The 23,021-nt window shown below is 34.6% G+C and overlaps 1 protein-coding gene across 1 annotated transcript in view; it reads left to right on the top strand.

The window, feature by feature from the left end:
* MYCBP2 (MYC binding protein 2) overlaps positions 1 to 23,021 on the top strand; it is a 175,113-nt gene that overhangs the window by 119,584 nt on the left and 32,508 nt on the right. The window contains exons 51-56 of the mRNA XM_066545089.1: positions 36 to 176; positions 6,088 to 6,162; positions 8,082 to 8,306; positions 9,225 to 9,357; positions 12,032 to 12,157; positions 15,541 to 15,702. Of these exons, the coding sequence (XP_066401186.1) occupies positions 36 to 176; positions 6,088 to 6,162; positions 8,082 to 8,306; positions 9,225 to 9,357; positions 12,032 to 12,157; positions 15,541 to 15,702 (862 nt within the window). The remainder of the gene's footprint in view (positions 1 to 35; positions 177 to 6,087; positions 6,163 to 8,081; positions 8,307 to 9,224; positions 9,358 to 12,031; positions 12,158 to 15,540; positions 15,703 to 23,021) is intronic.

Genomic DNA, 23,021 nt, shown 5'->3' with positions numbered 1-23,021 from the left:
GGGCATGGCTCGTTCTTGTTGCTTGTTTCCCATAGATCCACAATGATGATGGTGTTTGGCTGAGGCTGAATGATGAAACAATAAAGAAGTATGTTCCAAACATGAATGGTTACACTGAAGCCTGGTGTCTGTCTTTTAACCAACATCTTGGCAAGAGCCTTCTGGTACCTGTTGACGTAAGTAAAAGGTGCCTTTGAAAAATATCCAAAAGTACACTCTATCCTCATTACAAGACTTTCTTTAATTAAGGCTGCAAAAAGTCCTGAGGTAAACAATATTTTAATTATCAAATACAACCTTATACGTGTTTGCATTTTGGAGGGCTACTGTGTAATGAGGGTGGAGTGTAGAAAGGTATGAGGCTTTTTATATTGAAGCCTCTTCTCCTAAAAGAGAAACAGAAGTGCAGGGATTGCTATAATAAAAGCAGAATAGTTTTAGATTGTGGTCTGCACCAGGTGTTTCTTATGCTAGATAACATTGTCTGTGAAGTGTCCACTGGTGCTATGATTTCAGAAGAGGCTTGCAGCCTACAGTGAATCAATGTAATTGTTGCTTTTTACAAGAACCAACAACCAACCAAAAAAGTTCTTTAGGCTCTGGGTTTTGTGGATGTTTTTTGTGAGTTTTATACCTGAATCCTTAAGTTACCACTTCATTAGCTAATCAAAGAACCCTAGAGCTTCAAGACAAACATTGAATTTATAATAAGAGTTAACAGAAAGTGAGTAACTTTAATGGTGATTGTTATCACTACAGTTAAAGGTTAGACCTTTTCTGGAAACCAATTGCAGTTTTTTGAAAAATGTGAAAGACAAAGAAGGAAAAGCTAAACCAGTAGTTCTCAAAAGATTCATGAAATGCAGGCCTTTCTGGCTCATCTGTTTTCGTGCATTCCTGAGAGTGGGCACTACCTTGTTTTCTTATGCGCAGAATGTGAGAATCAGATGTAATTGATACTGCTATTTAGATTTGATTTGTCATCTTACCTGAGTAAGCTGCTGCTGCAACTGAAGATAGTTGAGAAATATTTCATTAAATTAAACACTGGGACCAGTACTATTATGTTGTTCATGGTTTTGATTATAGAAGAACTGAGATATTCCCAGTTCCAGTGAAATTGGGCTATTTGCTAGTAGCTAAATCTGGAAATTCATAATGCCCTGTGACTATTCTGCCAAACAGTGTTACATGGTGTAACAAGGTCTTCTTGTCTACAAATTATTTGTTGGTGTATTTTTATCCGTAGATTTCTTTCAATAGAATCCTTTTTTGGGAAATTATTTTAATTTTGGGTTTGGGAAGCAAATTATTTCTGTATTTAGAAATCAGTCACTCAAATATGCCTGTCATCACAGTGTTTTTCTAGTCTGTTGTAGAACATATGAAAACATTGAAAAAAATTAGGCTTTGTTTAAACTTTTGCCTGTATTTTTTGCCTTAGAAATTAGTTCCCATTAGAAAATTGCTGTGTTATACTTCCATGAAATATTAATAGTTCTGTGCAGTAGTTGTATTTTACCAGTTCACCCATGGTAAAAGTGAATTTATCTTGACTAAGTAACTAACTTTAGCAAATATTGTTTATCTAGATGGGTATTATAGTCTGGTAGATTTTTATTAGTTGTGGTTAGTGGTTTTTTTGTGGTTTGTTTTTTTTTTAGTTTAGCTATCTTCAGTACCTTTTTACTTGTTGAAGGGAATATTTTTGAGCTCAGCAATTGTCTGTGATTAGCAAGAACTTACTGCTTGGCATATTTCATATAGCTCTGGTATACATGTGGTTCTAGGGAAGAGCATATGCTGTGCTCCTTGAGAGAAGCCTGGAAAGAAATGTCTGCCATGAATAACTGAGCATTCAATCTTGACAGCATAATTTTGAGAATTCAAATTTCATATGAATAAGGAGGTCAGGTACAATCAAGAGTGAAAAACAACATTCAGTTTTCAAACATTTTGTTCTCTGCGTCTAAAGTTCAAATGAAAGATTCTCTCTTGGTTTTGGGGGTTGTTGAACACTCTTATGAATTAGTTTTGTTACCATTTAGACTGTTATGAGCTTTAGATGTGCCTAATTTTCTTTTAGGTAGCCAGTCACACGTCTTGAGTGACACAAGTTAAAAGTCATGTGCTTTCTTAGCTTCTGCTCTGTAAGTGGCAGCCAACATAGCAAAAGGGTTATGAGAGCAACTCTTGCATGTGCAAGAAATGTGTTCTGAGCTACTGTCAAAAAAGTTTCCTTGTGTGGCTCTAATTTTCAGATTTTCAGGAGGACTCAGCATATCCTGAAGCTATTTTATTTCATTATGACAGTATATAAGCAGTAAGATTTGTTGGTTTGATTTATAATAATAAGAGGAAAAAGGAAGAAAATAGTTTTCTAACATTCTGTATTTTAAAGGTGACAAAACATAAGGTTCAGAGGCTGACTTTTGAATGCCTTAAGTCTTTACAGCATGCTAGTCTAGCATATACTGCTTTCTTACTAGATCCTTCCTTTGCACAGATACTGCTTTCTTGGTAGGAAGTTTAAAATCATTTTTATGGTGATTACTAAGTTGAAAATATTTCAAATTACACTCTTTTTTGCAAGCTGTCAAATTTGATTTTTGCAGTCCTCTAGAGATGAATGATTTATGTCAAAAAAGATACTGAATTAAGTAATAAATGCTAGAGTTTTGTTAGATTAAATTGTGGTATAATTCATATCTGCTCAATCCTGTTGATTTTGTGTAGCTGAATGACTTGATGAGCAGAATGCAGGAGAAAAAAATTTGATTGTGTGAGATTTTTTGAAGCCAAGCTGTTCAACCAGTTTTGGCTTAAAAGGAAGATTGGAGAAAGTCTCTTGCATGACTGAAAATGCAAAGGGAAGATCAAATGCCTGAGCTAGGCCATGTATTCCCTGTATAAATAGATGTCACATTTCTTCAACTAGACTTCATTTTCTATTCAACTCTGAGTAGGCAGACTTGTCATCTCCAATTACATTGCTTTCTCATATTTAAATATACAAGCTTTTTATAATCAATCCCTTAAGTAAATAAAATTTCTTAGTGCATTTTGGAAAATGTGTAAAAACTTTTTTAAAAAGTTTTAGTTATTCTGTTTCTTCACTGTATTATGGAACAGTGAGCAGATTAAAAACAGTAGAGGTTCTTGGCAGTGTTAATTGTGACCTCTTTTCATCTTGATGTATATTTTGTATCTTCATTTTATGTATGTTTATTAGCATTAACTAGGTATTTTATGATAAAGCAAATACTGAATATTGTGGATCTCATGAATGCACTTTCTGTATTTTTATTAGAGCTATTATAGTTGAAGATAAATTATCATAGGAAAGGGGAGATCGATGGTATTGTCAGTGTTTTATTTATTTGAGCTGTGCTCATTTACCTTCTTAGAAAGTCTTCAGTTCTTCTTCTGTTGCTCTTTTCCTTTCACAAGGAACTACTTTACAGCCCCTGATCTAAAATTGTGCGTCCAATCCATTGTAGATAATTATGAGAATGTGAATTTAATAGATTGCAATTTTGAATAAGCTGATTCTATCTCTGGTACTTACTTTTCCTTCAGTCTTATGATATTCAGGTATCTGTTTTTGAAAAAATGCTTGTAAAATTCCTTATGCAGACAGTTACTTACTCTTGCTTACACATAGTGCTTAGGAGAAAAGAACATATGATACAAAAGAGTGCACACTAGGAAGAAATAGAAATTGATCTTGGTCAAACTCTGGAGCTTGTCTTTTAAAAAATCACATTCTAAGTTCTCACTACTTCATTTTAAATTTAAAACTTTATAAGAAGGAATATTGTACCCTGATACAATATTACATTCCCCAGGCAAACAAGGATTGCAAAATTTGTTTTTCCAAACCATTATTGCAATGGAAGAAAGAATTAATATTAATATGTAGGCTCCAGTGCTTGATCACAGAACCTCAGAAAGCTGAATGTTCTGTGGAAACACTGAAGGACATTGACAAAATTTTCTGTCATTGTTTTAAGCATGATGGAAAGCAGTTGAAGAGTAAGACTATGTTGGATAAAATGTCAAGATGGCTGCTTAAGATAAGTCTTTGTTTTGAAAAAGAATAACTGAGGTTTTAAATGCTTCCTAATGGACCAATGATTTTTTGTGGCAAAACAAATTAATTTTTTTTAATCTCTGAAACTTTGAATTTATTGGGAAAACTATGAATTTCTAAAATTAGTTTTAGATCTTGGAAGGTAAAGTCTTGAAAAAAAGCATCAACTAAATCTACAGATGATAGCATAAGGGCTAAATTCAAAGCTTCTATCTAGTAGTTTCTCAGAATGAAAACCTAGTTCCCAAATAGCTGCCTGATCTATTCATCTAAACTGGTGTGCAGTGTTATAATAGGCAGGAAGTTCTCAAGTTCACAGAGCAAAACAGAGCTTCTAGTTTGATCTTCCTGGTGTTTCTAAGCCAGCACGGTCCCACTTCACTGCTCTTGGTTTCCCTTGTGTATTTTACACATAGAGCCCTACGTAGAAAAATAGATCTTTGAAATGATACCTAAATATTTCAGGAATGGGTAGTCCATGTTTCTCAGTGGAAGTCCATCAGAAAAAAGGCGATATGCTGCAGAGTAATAGAATCAGGCAGTTTAAGCAGGTTGGATGCCTCTGAAGTACACTCACGAGGCACATGCAGGTTTTTTATAGTTGCCATAGTTTTATGCTGAGTTGATAAACCTTTACTTTGCTAATCTTCCCATCTGAGACCCTTCCCCAGTGCCCCAGAGCATATATCACTAGTGCATGGCTACCTCCTTCAGCTGTGGGTAAAGGTACTCAGTTCTAAAGAAATGCTGGTGTTGTGACAATTTCCCTCTCTTTGTCAAAATGGCAGATCATTTGTATTATTGAAACTTAATGTTTACAAGCAGTATATAGTAGATGATTTGCTTCTATCATGTGATAAAAGTGTAGATTTGCTTACTTTTAACATGTTAGTGCTTTTTCAAGGAATACAGATGAAGCATGCCAAGGGTGTTTTGTACTTGTTTCTGCCTGAAAGGATTTACTGCCTTAGCTACTGTTAAATTTTAATGCAGGTGCCGAGCAGCGATTTCACTTGGTTCCCATATCAGGATGGGATAGGAAATTAGATTCTGATACTGTGGTTCCTTTAGATGAAATGGGTGCTTTGTCAAAGGGATTCCATCACAAATACCATAAATAAGATTGTTACTACTGCTATATGTATACTATTCTTGCATTTGACAGAAACAGTGAAAATTTCTTCGAAATGAGTAGGAACTAGCCTATGGAGAAAAGATGGCTTCTTTTTCATGTTTTCCAGTGATTAAAAAATGCTGTCCTCACTGTTTTGTGGGAAGAAAAATTAAGGAGAACAGCAGTGCTTATTTAAATAGTGCGTGCAATTGGTTATAAAATTAGTGATGTCTTTCTGGCAGCTATATTTGGGTTACAGTCATTCATAACAAACTAGTTAATGCATTTTATGTTTTACAAAACTAATGGAATTTTAGCAATTGTTCTCCATATAGCACTGTATAGGTTAAAAGTACAATTTTGATGTGCAAACTGGTGAAATCATTCTGTGCAAGAGAGCTTAGCCCTTCTGCATCTCTTTGGTTCTGACTGGGTGACTAAAATTCTGTGTGCACTTGTCCTGCACAGGTTGAAATCATCTTTCAGAACAGGAGACCATCTTACTAGAAAACTGGTTTGTGATGGGACCAGCTACCATTTCTTTGTAACAGAAATATGAGATTTTCTGTGTCTGAAGTTTCAAACTTTGTAAGAGATGTCTGGCTCTTAATTTCAGTAAATGGCATGACACACTACATCCATTTTGAGCTTTTGACATACTAAACTGTTTCTGTGTAATGGATGATTTGCCATGGTGAGCAATGGACTCAGGTGACTTGATTAGGAAAATAAAACTTTCCCCTTTTGCAAAACATTCTACCAGTAAATTTACTTGAGGAGAAACTTTGCATTATACTCCCTTGAGCTTCTTCCTCCAATACTTCTTTGTTATCATTTCTTTGTTGATGTGTGTCTCTTTTTTTCAAACTTTGTTGCTCAGAATGTCTTTAATGCTAGCCAAGGAGTAAGGGATTTGGACTTTTTTTCATGGACTTCCAAAGCTTTACCCCCTAAGGTGAGTTAAATTACAGGAAAAGTCAAACTGTATCTCGTGTTTTCAGAATGCATCTTATGACTCAACTTTATGCTCAATATTCTTTGAAGTCTGTTTTACTGTGACTTATTTTTATAGGAAGGAGCAGATTTGCATTTAGTGCTGTATCTGTGTCTCTTTCTTCTAAAATGAGAAAAAAGTACTAGGGCAGATTATTGAATTTTTATTAATTAATAAGCAGTGCTCTCCTTTTTTAGCAAACCAAATTAGAAATTCAGGGAGGTGGCCTAGTAACATAACAAAGCTTTTCATTCTCTCTTAGAGCAGAATTTACTGGTAAATATTTTTCTGTTATTAGAGGCTCCACATAAAGTTGTGGCATCTAATAGGATGATATTTGTAGAAGTAAAGCCACCACACAGATATTTAATAAATACTCTGACCATTCTTAATGGGTTTTTAAAAATTATTTAATTCTAGGAACATGACATGTTATGTACAGTTAAGCTGTTTAAATTGACTGTAGAAGTGTTTGTCTGAATATCAGTTCTGTAATGTTTTGAGATGGACTTTATTTTGGTGTGAACTTTGTAATGAAGACAATAATGTGAAGTACATTTTGGTTTAGAGATTTTAAAACTTGTTTGTCCACTGGTTGTTTTTCCCCAGAATGGCAGACTTTATTATGTCAAGATCTAAACTATGTTTAAATTGTCTTTTTTTTTTTTCTCTCAAACCAGTTTACCTCAGCTTGCATTAACTTGCTTTGTAAGTTACATATTTACGTAATAGAATCATTTTTGTATAGAGCCTTCTTGAAAAAAACTGCTGTATTAGTCTGGACACATGCACAGACTTCCATACCAAAAAAAGCTGAAAACATGGTAATTAAAGAGATCAGAGGAAATTTGCATTCATTTAAAAGTAAATAATGTAACCAGAAGTTTGGTTTAAATCTGACCAAGAAAGTATTCTTTATCAGAGCAGGGAGTGAACTCCTGGAAGGTGTTTATTGTCAAGGCAGAAAGTATCAGCATATTCAAAAGAAATTAAATTTAGAGAAATCAGATTGATAAATAGACAGTAAAGAAAATAGGTATACCCTGTATCATCCATAATAAAAAGGTTTTAAGGTATATAAGGGACCACTAGTAAAGATTTTTATGCTGCTTCTAAAAAGCTTCTCCTGTTGCTGAACACAGTAAACTGAATGAGGTGAACCACTGGCTGCATCCAGCAGGGCATTATGTAGTCTGTAACTTTCAGGTGATCCTTTAAAAGTACATATGACTTTTAGTACAATGGAACTTGCTCCTGCTTCTCACTTGCATTCTTCTGAAATAAATGCACATTTGTTACTCCTATCCCTCATGGTTTTCTGTATAAAAGGGTTTCAGTTAAGCTGTTGCTGGCTGAAAAATCTAGGGTAATTTTTCTTTTCTTTTAGTAACTACCACTTTTTTTGGTAAGAAATTCAAAGTGTTTTCTGACTTCAGGTTTGGATATATATTTCATCACCAAATAGTATGAAATAATATTAAATTCCCTTTCCATAGCCCCAGACTTTAACAAAATCTCACAAACAGAGCAGGAGGAATGAATGTGTATCCTGAGAAATGTCAGCGAGGATAAAGGTTTAGTGAAAGCAGTTAGATTAAATAATTTGTATCTGATGTTAAATATGAGCTATTATTTTATATAAATGGTTGCATTTATACCAGTTTTGCTTGAAGAGTAATGTCAGGAGTAATTCAATTAATATGCAATTTAGTAGTAGTTAGTTGTTCAGCACTGCACACTAAAATTAGCAATGTAACTAGGATATCCTAGCTCTGAAATTTAACTTTTGTAGTCTTTAAGTAAGTGTTTCTTATCTCAGTAGTTTAAAGGTGGTATTAATAGGTTTTATTCTGTTCTGCCTTTTTTTTTAAATTTCTCAGGAATCTAGGTCTAATGCTGATGATTTTTTCAAAGACCTAAATTCACACTGCCCACAGGAAGCAGTGATGCAAGAACAAGACATGCCATTCCTTCGAGGTGGACCTGGAGTGTACAAGGTAGTGAAGACTGGCCCATCAGGTCACAACATCAGAAGCTGCCCTAACCTTAGAGGTATCCCAATTGGAATGTTAGTTCTGGGAAACAAAGTCAAGGCAGTGGGCGAGGTATGGATCCTTGTAGCTTCAGTTCATGTCTTCATAGATACCAGTATATAACAGTAGTAACCACAGCAAAAGAATCTGCCTCTGTCCAGGTTTGCTTTTCCCCTCCTCATGCTGAATACTGGCCTTTGACCTTTGTTTATGTTAGCAGTACTAATGCAGTCGTGTCTCTTGCCTTTTTGCATTGATTGGAATAATGTTGAAATTGCACTGCAGTTACCTATGCTTGCTTATGTATTTCTGTTACAGTATTCCTTACAAAATTGTGTTTCTTGATCTACCTTTTTGTCCTATTCTTTGAAAGAATTCTGTTTCATGATAAAATGTTTTCCTAGGACCTAACCATTTAACAAATTCCTGTTTCTCTTTGCTGATTGTATCAATTTGTTTAGTTGCTGAACTATTGTTACTGTTCTGGGTTGTCCAGTTGTGGTATTTTAAAATATTTTAAATGGTTAAGAAGGGCTTAAGGATGAAGTGTGTCATGCTATTTCCTAAATATAATATCAGGAACAAAATTAATACTCATAAAAACCTTTCATGTATATCTTGGTATTATAATTCTCCTGTTGCCACCATCGATTAGAAGGTATATCTTGGTGACTATTTCCCTCCAGTTTTTATTTAGGCTTATGTGAATTTTCTGAAGTTGTGGTGTTGGTGTTTGGCTTCTTCTGAACATAAATAGGTCTAAAATTTTTGGAATTACTCCTAAATGTAAATATGCCATAAATAGGTTTGGTACTTCAGTCTGCCTCAGCCTGTGGCCTTAATTTAAGAAACTTTTTTTTTTAACATTTATTTTCTAATAGAAAGATTGAAATTTAATGTGTTTTCCAGATACTATAAGTAGTTGCTGAATTGTACTACTGAATTATTTGAGAAGTCAATAAATTGTGCTTTTTTATGTGTGTGCATCAGGTGACTAATTCAGAAGGTACGTGGGTGCAAATGGATAAGAACAGCATGGTAGAGTTCTGTGAAAGTGATGAAGGCGAGGCATGGTCATTAGCTAGAGACAGAGGTGGAAACCAGTACCTTCGACATGAAGATGGCAAGTGGTTGTTTTCTTTTATTTTTTTTAATTTAAAAAAATAAGTAGTCTGACCAGGAGAAATAAAGAAGTATCGGAGTTTTGAGCAGGTATAACATTAGCTTATGTATTTTCACTTGAAATACATTGCACGGTCAGACTTAAAAGTTGTTTATAAACATTCTTTGAATGATTTTTTTTAAAAACCAGTCAAATTATTTCTGTATTATTTCTTCTGTACCAGTTATGGTTATGGGCAATAATTTTAACCATCTTTTTTCTTGTAGCTCTGGGGTTAATTTTTATGCATCTGTTTTCCAAAAAGTATCTTTATGGAAAGCTCTGACCTCAGCAGTTATACTCTGCTTGTGTTTTTAGGTCGCACTTATTGTCAGCCTCTTATCTGTTCATTTTAACAGACTCTTCACCATTTTTCTGGTTTTCACGTATGCTGCTGAAATTCATTTCACACATAGATACTCTAACAATTATCATCACATTACTGTATTAGAACAAAGCAATTCCTTGCTAATACATAAGTATTTCTGTAGACTGTTGCAGCTTGACTTTCAGGTGTAAAGCCTTCTGCAAAGAAGGGTAATAGTCAAGAGTTTTTCATTAAATATATAAATGTTTATGTAATATTTCAAACACTCCTTTAGAAGTCATAGCTTTTCTAATTTTAGTTGTGTCTGATAATGTCAAGTTGTGAGGTGCTCAAAGAGCCCAAGTAGATTCCATAAACTAAATAATTGTGAATTGGAACAGTACCTTATTGTTGAAAGCACAGGTATTCAATAATAGGGTTGATAAATTCATTATTTTCTATTTTTATACAGGATTGTTTGCTTTTCCAGTAGAAAATAATTTATCTGAAATCAATACATTAAGCAGTGTGCAAAAATTTCCATTCCAGAGTGCTTATTTTGAGAAATACATTTAAGTAACTTGACAGTATTTTGCATTTTTAGTAGTTTTTCATCTTTAGTATTTGACCTATCATTTCATATTGTCTTAAATTTCTCAAAGTGTATGTGTGCTCTAAGAAAGAATTCACAAATCAGGAAGACTTTAAACAAGACCCTTGTTTGAAGGTTTGTCTTCAGATTCTTGATGCTTAGGCACTGTTACTGAAGGACATCTTGGAATATAGCATTGCTCTCACAGAAAAACAGAAATGCAAGCTCCAGGCTTTGTGGACAAAACTCTGTAGTGGGATTTCTGCAATACAGCTCATAGAAATACCATCTTAGAAACTTTCTGATACAAATCCCATGCCTCAATGTAACAGTTGTTAATCTTTTCTAAATGAGTCTCTTTTTTACAGGTAGGGTGAAGGCAGATCTCTCTTGGGCATCTAGCTAAAGCAGTTTAAGCAGTTACCAGTGCAATTACTGAGATTTTTCAACCTGTTCTAGGTTCCTAGTCCACCTCAGTGCCATGTAAAACTTCCTGCACTCAAGCCATATCTGAAAGTTATTTTGAACTAGTTGTTTTTATTTGCAATGAAATTATTTCAAAATAATTTATCATCAGTTTCAGTGCTTTTGCTAGAGGGAAATACTAAGGATCAGTAGGTGCTCTAGCTAGATTTGCAAATTTTTTTTTATTCATGAATAGCACCATCTTTCACATTACATTCGTGTTCTTGTTATTTTAAAAAATTATAATTACATTTCCATAATGAGTAGGGTTTCTGTCAGAGACAAGGTAGAACTCTGAATAGCTAGATCTGTAGCCAGTTAAAGTACTACAGCAAGATCTAGAGTAGCTTCTGATTGAAAAAATTCTTGATCCTTTCTTTTATGACTGACTAAATTTCCAACTTTCTAATTTTCTCCCTCATAATTTGTTTTTAACTTGAATAAGTTATGTAGAGTTTGTACTCTGAAATGCAGTTTTGTCCTGAAATGCCATTTTTTCAAAATTACTTTTTAAAGAGTTGTGATTTTTTGTTTATTTTATCCATGTTAATTTTAGTACACTGACAAGAAAAAAAATTTCAAGGTGCCAGCTCAAGCTTTTAAAAACCTGAATTCAGGATATTTCTTCTGAATGCTTTCATATATACTGTCAGTTGGAATGGTATTTTTGACCACGTTAAGTCAGTAATTTCTCTGTAAATCTAAATAGTCTAGTGGATTCTGTCTCATTTATTTTAATTCTGCTGTAATTTTGAATATTATGAAATACTGCAGGTTGATTTGGGTTGGAAGTTGCTTTAGTGTCATACAGAAAGTAAAATTATAGTACTCATTTACAGATACCAATAAATTTGTCAGGAAAAAATGTCTTGTGTTCCATGAACTATCAGAGGTAGCCACAATTAAATGTTTATTGGCTCTGAGTTTGTCACTCTGAAAACCATCCTTTGTCCACCTTGCTTTGTCAAAGGGATTTTAACAATTGCTGTCCAAAGAATAAACACTGCTGAATGATGTTACTGGAAAAAAACATGTATCAAATAATGGCATAGCTGCCAACAACTTTCAGTCAAACAAAAACAGTCTAGGTAGTATTAAGTCTTCTGTCTTGTTATTTTTAGAGCATGAGTTCTGAAGTACAAGTGTGGGTTTTTTTGAAGAGGAAGAGTGCTATTGGTGGAAATAATATCACCTTTTGCTTTGTACTCATCTTTCTAGTGGAAATCCATTACTCAGAGGTCTAACCCCAAAGTGATGTGGTTTTTTTACAGAGCAAGTTCTTCTAGATCAAAATGTGCAGACTCCTCCCCCAAGTCCTTTTTCAATACAAGCTTTCAGTAAGGGGACAAGCTGTAGTAATGGACAAGGGTTTGATTATGGCCTTGGAAATAACAAAGGTATGTTTTTACACTCATATTTTTAATAGCTATATTTTATTACTCATTTTCTGCTTTTCAAGGCACCACAGGTCTTCTCCAAAGCAATAGTATAATGAATTACAAAGTGTTAAAACTGCTTTTGTCTCTGCTTTAGTTTCACTCAGTCTAAGTATTGTATATAAAAAGACTCAAGATTTGGAAGTTAGTTTGGGATTTCTGCAGTGGGAGGCACAAAACTGAAATGCTGAAATGAAAAATACATGTAAATCAAGATTAGAAAACTATTTGATTTTGAAAGCACGTTTTTAAAAGTCCAGAAACATTTGTCATCTTTCTTCATAATTTTAAAATGCCTTTAGTGAGTTAACAAGATAAAACATGCCATTTAAAATTTGTTGTGAAATTAAAAAAAGAAGTTATAAAACTGAAGTTGCCTTTTAGTCATCTGGATACAACTCCTGGGAAATAAAGAAAGTCTAGTTTCTTTTACTGATATAAAACAGTTGTTTCTTTTAATCATGGTTTATTTTGTTGGCAAGATCTAAATACATCCATAAAAGCTGTCAGAATAAACTCAATCTGCATGCTTTCTGTTCATTTCTTTGTTAGTTCTAGCAGATCTAATAATACAGAAGGGACTTTCCATGAGGTTCTTGAGAAATATTCCTGAACCATGGAGCTCTATGGTTTTATTCTTACATTGCTCTAGCCTATGCCACTACAAATAAGGGCGTAAGGTGTTCTATGTGTTTTTTAGCACCAGCATATATTTCTTCATGGTATCCTAAATAAAAGAATTTAAAACTTACTTTAAAGGAGAGAAGATTAGAAAAATAACTATTCCTAAATAGTCTATTCTGTTAATGTCACAACATGAAATAGCTCTATATCATTTCACAGTGGTTTACTGTGTAGAAAGGGGTCCATACTTGTCTATGCATTGTTATAGGAAACCCTCTTTTTTGGACAACGACTGCATAAGTTGAAGCATTTTCCTTTTGTTTTTTAGAGCCTTTTAAACCTTCTTTTCCCTCTGAAATGAATCCTTATTCATTTCAGAGTAGTGGTGGAATCACAAAAGTGGAAGTATTTAAGATGTGAGGCAGTATTACAGCTTGTCTCTCAGTGTCAATTGTGTAATAGTGCAGAAATATTATCTGTTCTTTTTTTGCAGAAATGTATTAAGACAAAATTTTTTTTGTTCTGTGTTGTCCAAAGATAAAATCTTAGAGATAAATATGCTATATTAACAGGCATCCTGATTTCTAAAGACATTGTGATTCTCTTTACTACATTTTAAGCCAGTCAAAGGTGTTTCTTTGGGATGATACAGTTACAAAACATTTGGAAGCTACTCCTGGCATTGAATTCACTACTATTTTGTATGCATTATTTTCTCAAGATACCCTCAAGCTGTGATATTTAGTGTGAATAAACAACTCAGCTACGTGGCTTCATTCTATCTGTGGTACTGTATTTCCTTTTGAATTGCCCAAGAGTTGTTGGCAACTATATTGAAAAAATAATGGTCTTACTTTCCCAAAAATAGAATTCTTCAGCTGTACCATTACTTTGTATGCAGTCTTTCTGTATTCTCAGGTCTAAGAAGCTCTGAGTTTTGTGAAAAATAAAAAATGGAAGGCACAGGCACAATCTCTTAGGGTAATTTCCCAAGGAAGCACTTCTTTGGAGGGGCTTGTTTGTTAAAAGTACTTTTATAGGAATGCCCTGGTTTTGATGAAATTTCAGTCCCATCCAAGAGTGTTTCAAAATAACTGATCAAATGTAAAGATCCCCATAATAGGTGTGTAGTTCTACAGTAGGTAAGAGTTTCCTTCTGTAAAACCATTAATTTTAGGTTTACATTATTACCTGCAAGAAAGAAGACTTGACTCCCCCAAAAAATCTGTTTGATTTAGCTATGTCTTCTCTCTTCCAGCTTTCTGTGTCACAGGCAAGTTTTTAATATTCCTCATGATTGGCCCTACCCACCTCCATCTTTGATTATTGTGGGCAGATGACTGTTACCTTCTTCTCAGATACTCTTCCCTTTAAAATAATTCCTCTTTTTAGGAATTAGGCTCATTACATTTAGTAATAATAGTTTGTCAGTCATGTAAATCACAGAATGGCTGGTGTTGCAAGAGATCTTACAGATCACCTTAGGTCCAAAACCCCCTAGATCAGGTTGTTCACTCACTTCTAGGTTTTTAAGGTAGGAATGATTGATGCTGAAGTGCAGATTCCAGTAGGTTTTAGGTATGCTACTTCCAAAAGAGTGAAATAAAATTGATTCATTGATTCCTCTAGATGATTATTTAAAAGGGCATTTGAGCTATTTTCTGGTATTTTGTCATCTTAATTTTTAACCCAAAATATCAAGAAAACAAATTCAACTTTTCAGTTCTTGGGTAATACAGGGTTTGATTCATCTGCTGGTATGTCCCTAATTCCTTAAAAAGATAATTTATAATAATCAAAAAATGTTGTAAATTCTGTATCAGCTGCTAAAATTCTTTGCTAGGTTTTCTACAATGCTGTCAAAATTATAGGAATGTGCAGAATTAAGTGACATTGTTAGGATTTGTCTGGTGATGGTTCAAATCAAGAATTTGAGAGAATCTCAGGTGTCTCCTACCTCATATTACTAAGTATACTTCAAGTTACAACATGGTGTGGCCTTCTTACTGAGGCGACATGTATTTCTAATGCTCACATAGAGTTCTTTAAAAATTGGCATTCAGAAATTAAAACTCTTGATTTTAACATCAAGAGTTTATTAATTATAAATTATAATTTATAAATTAGTTTATTGAATGCCTTCATTTGCCTCACAGTAAATGTAGGTAATTCTTCAGAAAAACAATTCCAATTCTTAAATGGTACTTACAGATTTTTTAAATTACCTTCAATCTGACCTTGAAAAACGGTGTAACAGAATAGTTTTTAAAATATTTGCAAAAATGAGCAAATATTTACTAAAACACTGGCACAGAAATACATTTGCCAAAGCCTAATTACATGTTAGCTTTCCCTTTTCATCAGTTTTTCTAATGTGTTTTCTGCATGTACTGTTGCATGTGTGTGTTACTGTAAGTGCTAGGGATTTCTGTTTTTTCTTTGGCTGCTCTTCATTTTTTAGCAAGGCAAATATAAATCTCTATTTTGAAATGTTTAAAATAATTGCAGTAAAATATCCATGAGCCATAAAAAATAGTCATTTTATTGCCATGCATGGAGTGAGATTTTTATGTTTAGCCACAACCAGAGTTGTATGTGGCTAAATGAGATGTATGAGCTTTCTCTGTTATCATCATTGAAACTTTGAGTACCATTTTACTCTGCCTTTGTGGAGAATGACAGGTAACAGGTTGTAGTTTTGACTGTTTTGCCCACTACAGGTGACCAACTGAGTGCCATACTGAATTCCATTCAGTCACGGCCAAATCTCCCAGCTCCTTCCATCTTTGATCAAGCTGCAAAAGCTCCCTCTTCCCTTGTCCACAGTCCATTTGTGTTCGGACAGCCCCTTTCCTTCCAGCAGCCTCAGCCACAGCTTCAGAGTAAGTTTGTCAGCCTTACCTGCCTCATCAGTCCATTTCTGCAGCTTTCACATTGCTGTTCTCAGTTGCTTACCAGCTGCTAACCATCCCACAGTGCACCTTTCTGGGTTTGTTTGTTTTAAGTTTTTCATGATTCAGAAGCATGTGAGGTAATGCTCCCGAAGAAGTATACTTGTTCAACTTTAATTTTTATATTGACAGTATTTTGGGTTTGTATGTGTTCTTCACCATAGACAAGTCATGAAAGTGCATTTCCAATATTTTATGCAACTCTGGTTTATAAATGAGGTAAATATTTTATATAGTACAAAATGTTGATAATTCTTTTAACATCAAAAATGCACTGCAGAAAGCACGTAGGTATTAACTTTTCTTACTTCCTAAATTTCTATTTCTGTCATTGCTCCTAACTTCAGGGATGTAGCAGGACAGTGGGAATAACTTGGCTCTACTCATAAGAAATGTTTTGTTAGTTTTCTGTTGGGTGCTCATAAGATTGGCATGCTAAAGAAAGTTTGCTAACCTGATGGGAGGACAGGAAACTGTTTTGATTAATGAAAACTAAAAGCTCAGCATTTGTGATGGATAGCTGATACTGCACTAAATTCTCTCTTACATGCAGAACAGTTACAGCCCAGGTCACAGGAATACTCCTTTATGCCTGTCTCCCACAAACTGTCTCTCTGAGGTGCCTCAGCTCTTTCTTGTTGACCCTGTCAGTCAGTTCAGTGTCTGTGTACATGCAGCCCTGCACCTCTCCAGCTCAGCTTATTGAAGTTACAGTGAAGTCCTTCATGTGAGAGCTAGATTAAGATTTCTAATTTGCTTTTACGAGGATTGTCGGAAATCTTTTGACTGTGATCTTCTGTAGTTCTGCTGGACTCTACACCAACATCCTGTAGTTCTGGTGGACTTTACACCACCATCAGAGCAGAATATTCCAAACTCTATTCAGATAAAACAGCTGACTGCCAGTGGCACCAGCACGCTCTCATTGAGAATTTGTCAAATATTTATTCTTTCCTATCACTTCTAGGGTTTTTTTTTCTGTTGTTCAGAGAGGTAAAATCAGTTACTCAGCTTTGCATCAAAAATAACCCTAATTGTCTTATTTCAAATTTCAGATTATTTGTCCTTTAGCATTTAAACCCATATTGTATGAAAACAATGGCTTTTTGATTGCACAACATTTCTCAATGGATTTTTCTGTCCAAGATGTGTAGATAAACTGTATTCAGTAAGGTACATCCATGTTTTGTGTTTTAATAAGGATCCAGTTCAAATTGAAGCCTTTTTTTTGTCAGGTAGGGGAGGAGCACTGGTAGTCTACCAAATAAAAACATGATGAAACTGGAAAATTTTTTTTGAATTTGTGTCTGATTTGGGATCTTAGCTTAGTACAACGTCTCAACCAATTTGGTGATTTGCCCTTCCAGAAGGGAAAAAATTGTCAGCCTGAGCTGGTGTACTGGTCGCTGACTGTGATTTGATGCATAGACTTTTTTTTAGACAGTTTATTATCCAGTGTCAGGTTTGATGAAGATAATGTAAATTATTCATAAAGGAGAGAAATATTAATATTTTTGTTTTCACAAAATTTAAGAATAATATGGGAGATTTCTTGTTTAAATATACTTAGACTTTTGCAAACTTGTTCATCCTCCATTTGCAAGTACATCCAAATTCAGCATATAGTCAGGGATGCCTGTAAGACTGTATCATTATACTTTTTCATCTAATAGTTTTATGCAGTTGTATTAGAACTGTAACAGAAACTCATTTTAAGTATGCAGTTTTAATTAATTACTTCTAAATCACTTCATAGCCTCCTGCTACCAAACATAATTAAAAGTCAAATCCACTAAACAACATATCTTGAGTCCATATCAAGTCAATTGAATTTTTGCCCTAGACATGCTTAGTTTTACTTTCCAATTACGTGCTCCATCCTTAAGTGCTTCCTGCAGTAAAGTTAGATTTTAAAATTAAAATGAATGCTTATAGTCAGTATACTGTTTTATTAAATGGACTAATGGTAGTCTAATAGTTGAAAGAAGTTGTGCCAGACTAGATTTTCCTGTCTGCAGATGTTATACACTAAATGCCAATCTTGATTGCAAGTCAGCCTAAATAGTTCAGTCAACTGTTTACGTTTTCTGTTCTTTCTCAAATATCTCTATCCCTGGGGAGAAGTTTGGTTTGGCATAATTCTGAGGAAAGCTAGGATCCTGCTGAATGCCCTCTAGAATTATTTCCTTAATTTAGATTTTTATAATAGGAAGAAAAATCTTCATCTGATATAAACATACTTTGTGCTGGTGACAGATTATAGTTTTCCTTAGAAGTGTTTGTAGGTAGCTGGTTTTTCGGGAGATTTTTCTGTCCTTGAGGTTTGGTTTGCAAATTCACTTAAGAAAGAAGGAAAGGACTTGTCACAACCTTTTATCCTCCAACACAGTGTCTGGTTATTTTTTTCTGAAATACTACAGTTTAGGACAGTCACCTCCTGAGATATAATGCTTGAAGAAATAAAAAGTGCCTCTGTTACTCCTTTCACATCATAAATGAGTTACAACAGCACCCTGTGTTATATGAAAGAATTTGTTGCAGAAGCGATATTAGAAAAAACAAAATGGAAACTGTTACTCAGTTTTGTGTTACTTGCTAGAAATCTCTGAATGGCTGATTGTTCTGTCCTGCTTAATTCCTTTGCTACTTTTCAGACATAGTTATACAAGAGATTGTTTTCTTTTTCACAGGGACAAACAAGGTACTCTTACCATTTATTTTAATTCTTTGTCAGTCTTGTGTGGAACTAAAAGTTCAGAAAAGGTAGAAGAGCTGGCAAAACCTACCTTAGAGTACAGGAACATCTGTTTTGACTTGGAGCCTTAGCAAGAATTTTTTTCCAGTAAGATCACAAGTTTATGTATGTTTCTTCCTTGGATATTTGACCAAAACAGGCTGTAATTGCTGCAGCCTGCTTATGCTTGCTTCTGAGAAGCCTGTAAGATCATCAGTAACAGATTTGCTTGTGCAAACTGCCATACCCACAAGATTATTACTGTTGCTTGATTTATTTGTCAATGAACTCGGCTAAAAGCATAGAAGACAAATTTCTGTTGAGTTCTGATTGTAGGGGAAGTGAGGAAGCCTAGAGGGTCATGGAAGATCTTGTTTCTCAACCTTCAGCAATATATGCTAGGTCATAAATCTCCTTAGATGTGGCAGGTGTAGGTAACAGGATTTGGCATGCTGTCCAGCATCAGTTACCAAAATTTGATGATTGGCTGTTGAGCTCTGAAGTTAAGGAGGGAAGTGTGAGACTTTGCAGTCACCAGTGTTAGAGCTTTATGCCATGGTTCCTCACGCCTGAGTTGATACTGCAAATGAGGGATGGATTTCTGGGCTAAAAAGCTTTGGACCCCCATGATTTCTGCTATGTTAACTTCCCTCCCTCCCAGCAGCCATGCAGCTTGTTTGAGGTACTGTTTCCTGTCCAGGCAGAAGCTGCAGTGCTGAGCTGCTGTTCAATGCAGTGTCCTGTCAGCTGCTTCCTTTGCAGTCTGTGCTGCAGAGCTGCAGTCCAACCATCCATCATCAGCTCCTGCCATTCTTGTCAGGAGTTCCTCCATACATCCTTTCACTATTGTGCAATCAGTTTCTTTTTGGTTTTGTTCCTTTCCCATTTAGGTGCTGGTGAAATTGCATTTAGAACCACAGTGCTTCTCTCTGCATTTTCTAAAACTGTGGAGGGGGCACAAAAGACCAGCACACATATGAAGCACATAAGATGTGCTTCTTGGAAGTGTCTCAGTAAAATTGAGAGAATCTTCTCAACCAGCCATGGTGATCTCTTCTGTGTGTGATTTAATCATCAGTTAAACCATTGTCAACTTATCTAATTGTTTTTTCATAATTTAAAAATGAAAAATAATGATACCTTGATATTGCCAAGGTATCATTCCTGAAAATTTGAGCTAAATTAAACGGTCCCATAACCTAGGCTTTTCAGGTTCTATAGGCAAGGGTACATAGGAAACATACATTTGGCCAGGTCAATCCAAAACCATCCTCGGAGGGCTGGTATGGTAAAGGCTGGAAAAAGAGTACAAATTGTGTCAGGTGTTTTTTTAGAACTAATCTCCTCATATCACATCTTCAGAAGTTGTAGTTACAAATTGGAAAAGCATAGATTTCTTTTTTTTATGTACCTTTCCAGGACAGGAACATTTCTTTCAGTTCATATGCTTATGTGGCTCAAGTGTTAGTGTTCCAAGCCCCACCATTGGTATAGAATATTGCTAATATTTTTCTCATTATAGCATATTTCAGCTTTTGCTTTAATTCATTCACTCATATCCCCACTTTAACCATACTAAATATTTTTTTCTTTTTAATATTCAAGCTTTTTTTTTAATTCAGTGCATTCTTTTATTCATGGAAAAATAATTTCTAAAAAAGTCCTAGTCCTGCTGTTAGTATGACATTTGGCATTTTCAGGAGGTGAAGAAAGATATGTTGATTGCAGTGCTTGAGGAGATTGAACTGACAGCTGTATTGTAGTTTCCATGTCAGTAAAAGTGAGTGAAAGAAGAATACATTATTTTTAAGAGGCATCCATTGCTTAGGCAGCACAGCAAAGGCAGGTCAGTGCTTTCCTTCATTGTGATGCAGAAAAGCAGTGGCATTTCAGAGGAAACTTAACGTTAACTCCATTTTCCAGTGGCATTTTACATGATGGTTACAGAGTTTGCTTAAAAAAATTTCACATGAGCCAGTCAGTGGTATGTCTTGCTTCCTAGGTTTCCTCAGAGCATCCTGGCATTGAAATTGAATTGCTTCTTATGTCTCCATATTGGGTAGCTTTTCAAGCTGGAGCTGTTTCCATGTTGAAGGAAAGCATGACTAAAGGCACACTGTCACATTTCAATGGCTCCTGAGACAGCCTTGCCTGCCTTGTATTTCAAGTCTTTGTAGTCTTTGAGGATGTTTCAGGAAGAGGGAGCCCTAAACAAAATGTTGGTCCCTGAGGCTGTCCAGTTATCCTGGATATACATGGATTGTCATACTGCTTGGACCCACAGTCCCCTTGAAATGCATTAGTAGTAGTAGTGCATCATTCAACACTAGATTACAGTATTATAAAATGTAAGTGTTCTCTGAGACAGAGTGAAAGAATGAAGTATAAATGTGCATTCATGAAAGTGGATTTCATAAAGATTTTCCTTTTATTATTCATACAGTGGGATGCTAGTGTATCAAATTGACATTTTTAGGTTTGCTGCTACTGCTGTTTTGTGCTCCTAATGTTTGTCTGCCTTTTACCTTTAAAAATTGACTGAGTGATATCCTGTTGCTCAGAAGCTATATAGTTGTTGTTGGATCTCTCAAAATAATTTGTAGGTATCAAAAGTAGGTAATACTGGTGTTAAATCTGTGTTAATACAGTGTTGAGAAATTAAGGATTAATTGCCTTTTTTAGAGAATGACATTCTTACTTCAAATGTATGAACACCTTCTCATTGCAGTTTCTAGAACCATAGCTCATTGCATAAGGTAGCAGGCTTGGTAAGTTGAGTGTACAAGTTAATAAATGTATTACCAGGACAAAAAGGTGTCTTTAATAGTGTAGGATCTGAAATAATTTATTTTCAATACAACTAGCTTACTCCATTTGTACAAAAGGGTGTATCTAAAACAGTATCTTCTAACATACACATTCTCATTACAATTACTACTTCAGTAAGAATTCTACTTTTTTTTTTCCCAAAGGAAGGAATAGGACTTAAAATTAAAACCAGGAAAAAAAATTAAATTATAGATGGAAATGAAAATTCCCTATTATTTCTCTCCAAGTTTTATTTTTGTGGAGTTGTATTTCTAACAGATTTGATGTCAGTACACTGTACTGAAATTATCTTGGATGACATCGGAATTTTTCTTAAATCAGAATTATTTTTAAGACCTGATGCAGGTTTTTTTTTTTCATCTGTGTACTGTTCTGACATTCATCTACTACTAGTTAGATTTCTTGTATTGAGGAACTTCACATTACATAAGTGAAGTTTTTCAAAACATTACATTATTGAGGTGCAATCACTTTTGAAAACAGAGTTTTGGTGTGTTTAATGTATTTTTTTTCATTCTTTCCAGTGATTAACAAGACTCCAAAACTAAATTAGATCTCCTCTAATTTTCACTAAAGAATATGTAAATTGATCATCTGGAAGGCCATATTGAAGTTCTAAATAATTAATTTATGAACTTACAGATTAACTGTTAACATCTCAAATCCAGGTTCAGTTCAAAACTAGACACTGCTGATTTTTATAATAAACCATAAATGTCATTGGCTAGCCCTCATATATTACATTTTTAGATCCTAAAAACTAAGATTTAAATTGCAGCATTTTTAGATCAAGGAAGCTGATCTACTGCATTCCAATACAAGCTACTGTCTGTCATTTAAAACTAAAGTAGGAATTCAGAATACATAACAAAGAAGATGCATATCATTTGAAATGCTATTGTTTTTATCTCTGCTGCTTTTCCATTGAATCTGTGCTGCTTCTGTGCAACTGTTTTCCACTGTAGAAACTCCATCCTGCTGCCTTGCTTCTCGTGAGCGTATTTACAAAAGTAGTGATGTAGCTGGGCCTGCCTCTGCTATTTCATCTCTCTCTCACAAACTGAAGGGTGGGTATGCATGCCAACATAGCAAGGTTATTCAGATTTTTTACCTGCAAAATGTTTTGGGTTTGTTTTTCTTTCTTCTTCCATGCATTTTCATTTCATTCATGTAAGAAAATAATGTTTTGAAAGCGAATGTTCAAATTTGGTATTTGTTGGGAGCTCATCTGATGTAGTCATTCAGTGTTGCCTTCCTGAGTTGCAGCAACTCCATGATGCACAATCTAGCTGTCTCTGCTTTGTAAAATGGAAAGTGACTGTTAGTGTAATTACAGCTGTTTTCAAACAATAGGCAAAAGAGGTATCTAAGAAGAAACAGGAAATAAAATCTGGGAATTTTTTTTCTTTTGCTTACAGACAAAGAAGCTTGCTATTTTATGCGCTTTTTCCTTTGGGAGATTTTTCTTTTTGTGCTGATACTCCTGAATGCTGCTTAGGATTATTTCTCTATGTGCAAACCTTTGTTTTCTTAAAAAACAAGATACTTTTTTTGTTGGAAGCCATCATTAGGCTATACCTTCCATAAGCAGTTTTGTTCTGGAATGTTTTCCCCATTGGTATTTGCTAATCATGCATATACTTTAAATTTGATACTTTGCTGAATGGCTTGAAGTGTTATATGCTCT

The sequence above is a fragment of the Molothrus aeneus genome, chromosome 2 (assembly GCF_037042795.1).
Source record: "Molothrus aeneus isolate 106 chromosome 2, BPBGC_Maene_1.0, whole genome shotgun sequence".
Lineage (NCBI taxonomy): Eukaryota > Metazoa > Chordata > Aves > Passeriformes > Icteridae > Molothrus > Molothrus aeneus.
This window is presented reverse-complemented; position numbering and strand designations above follow the sequence as displayed.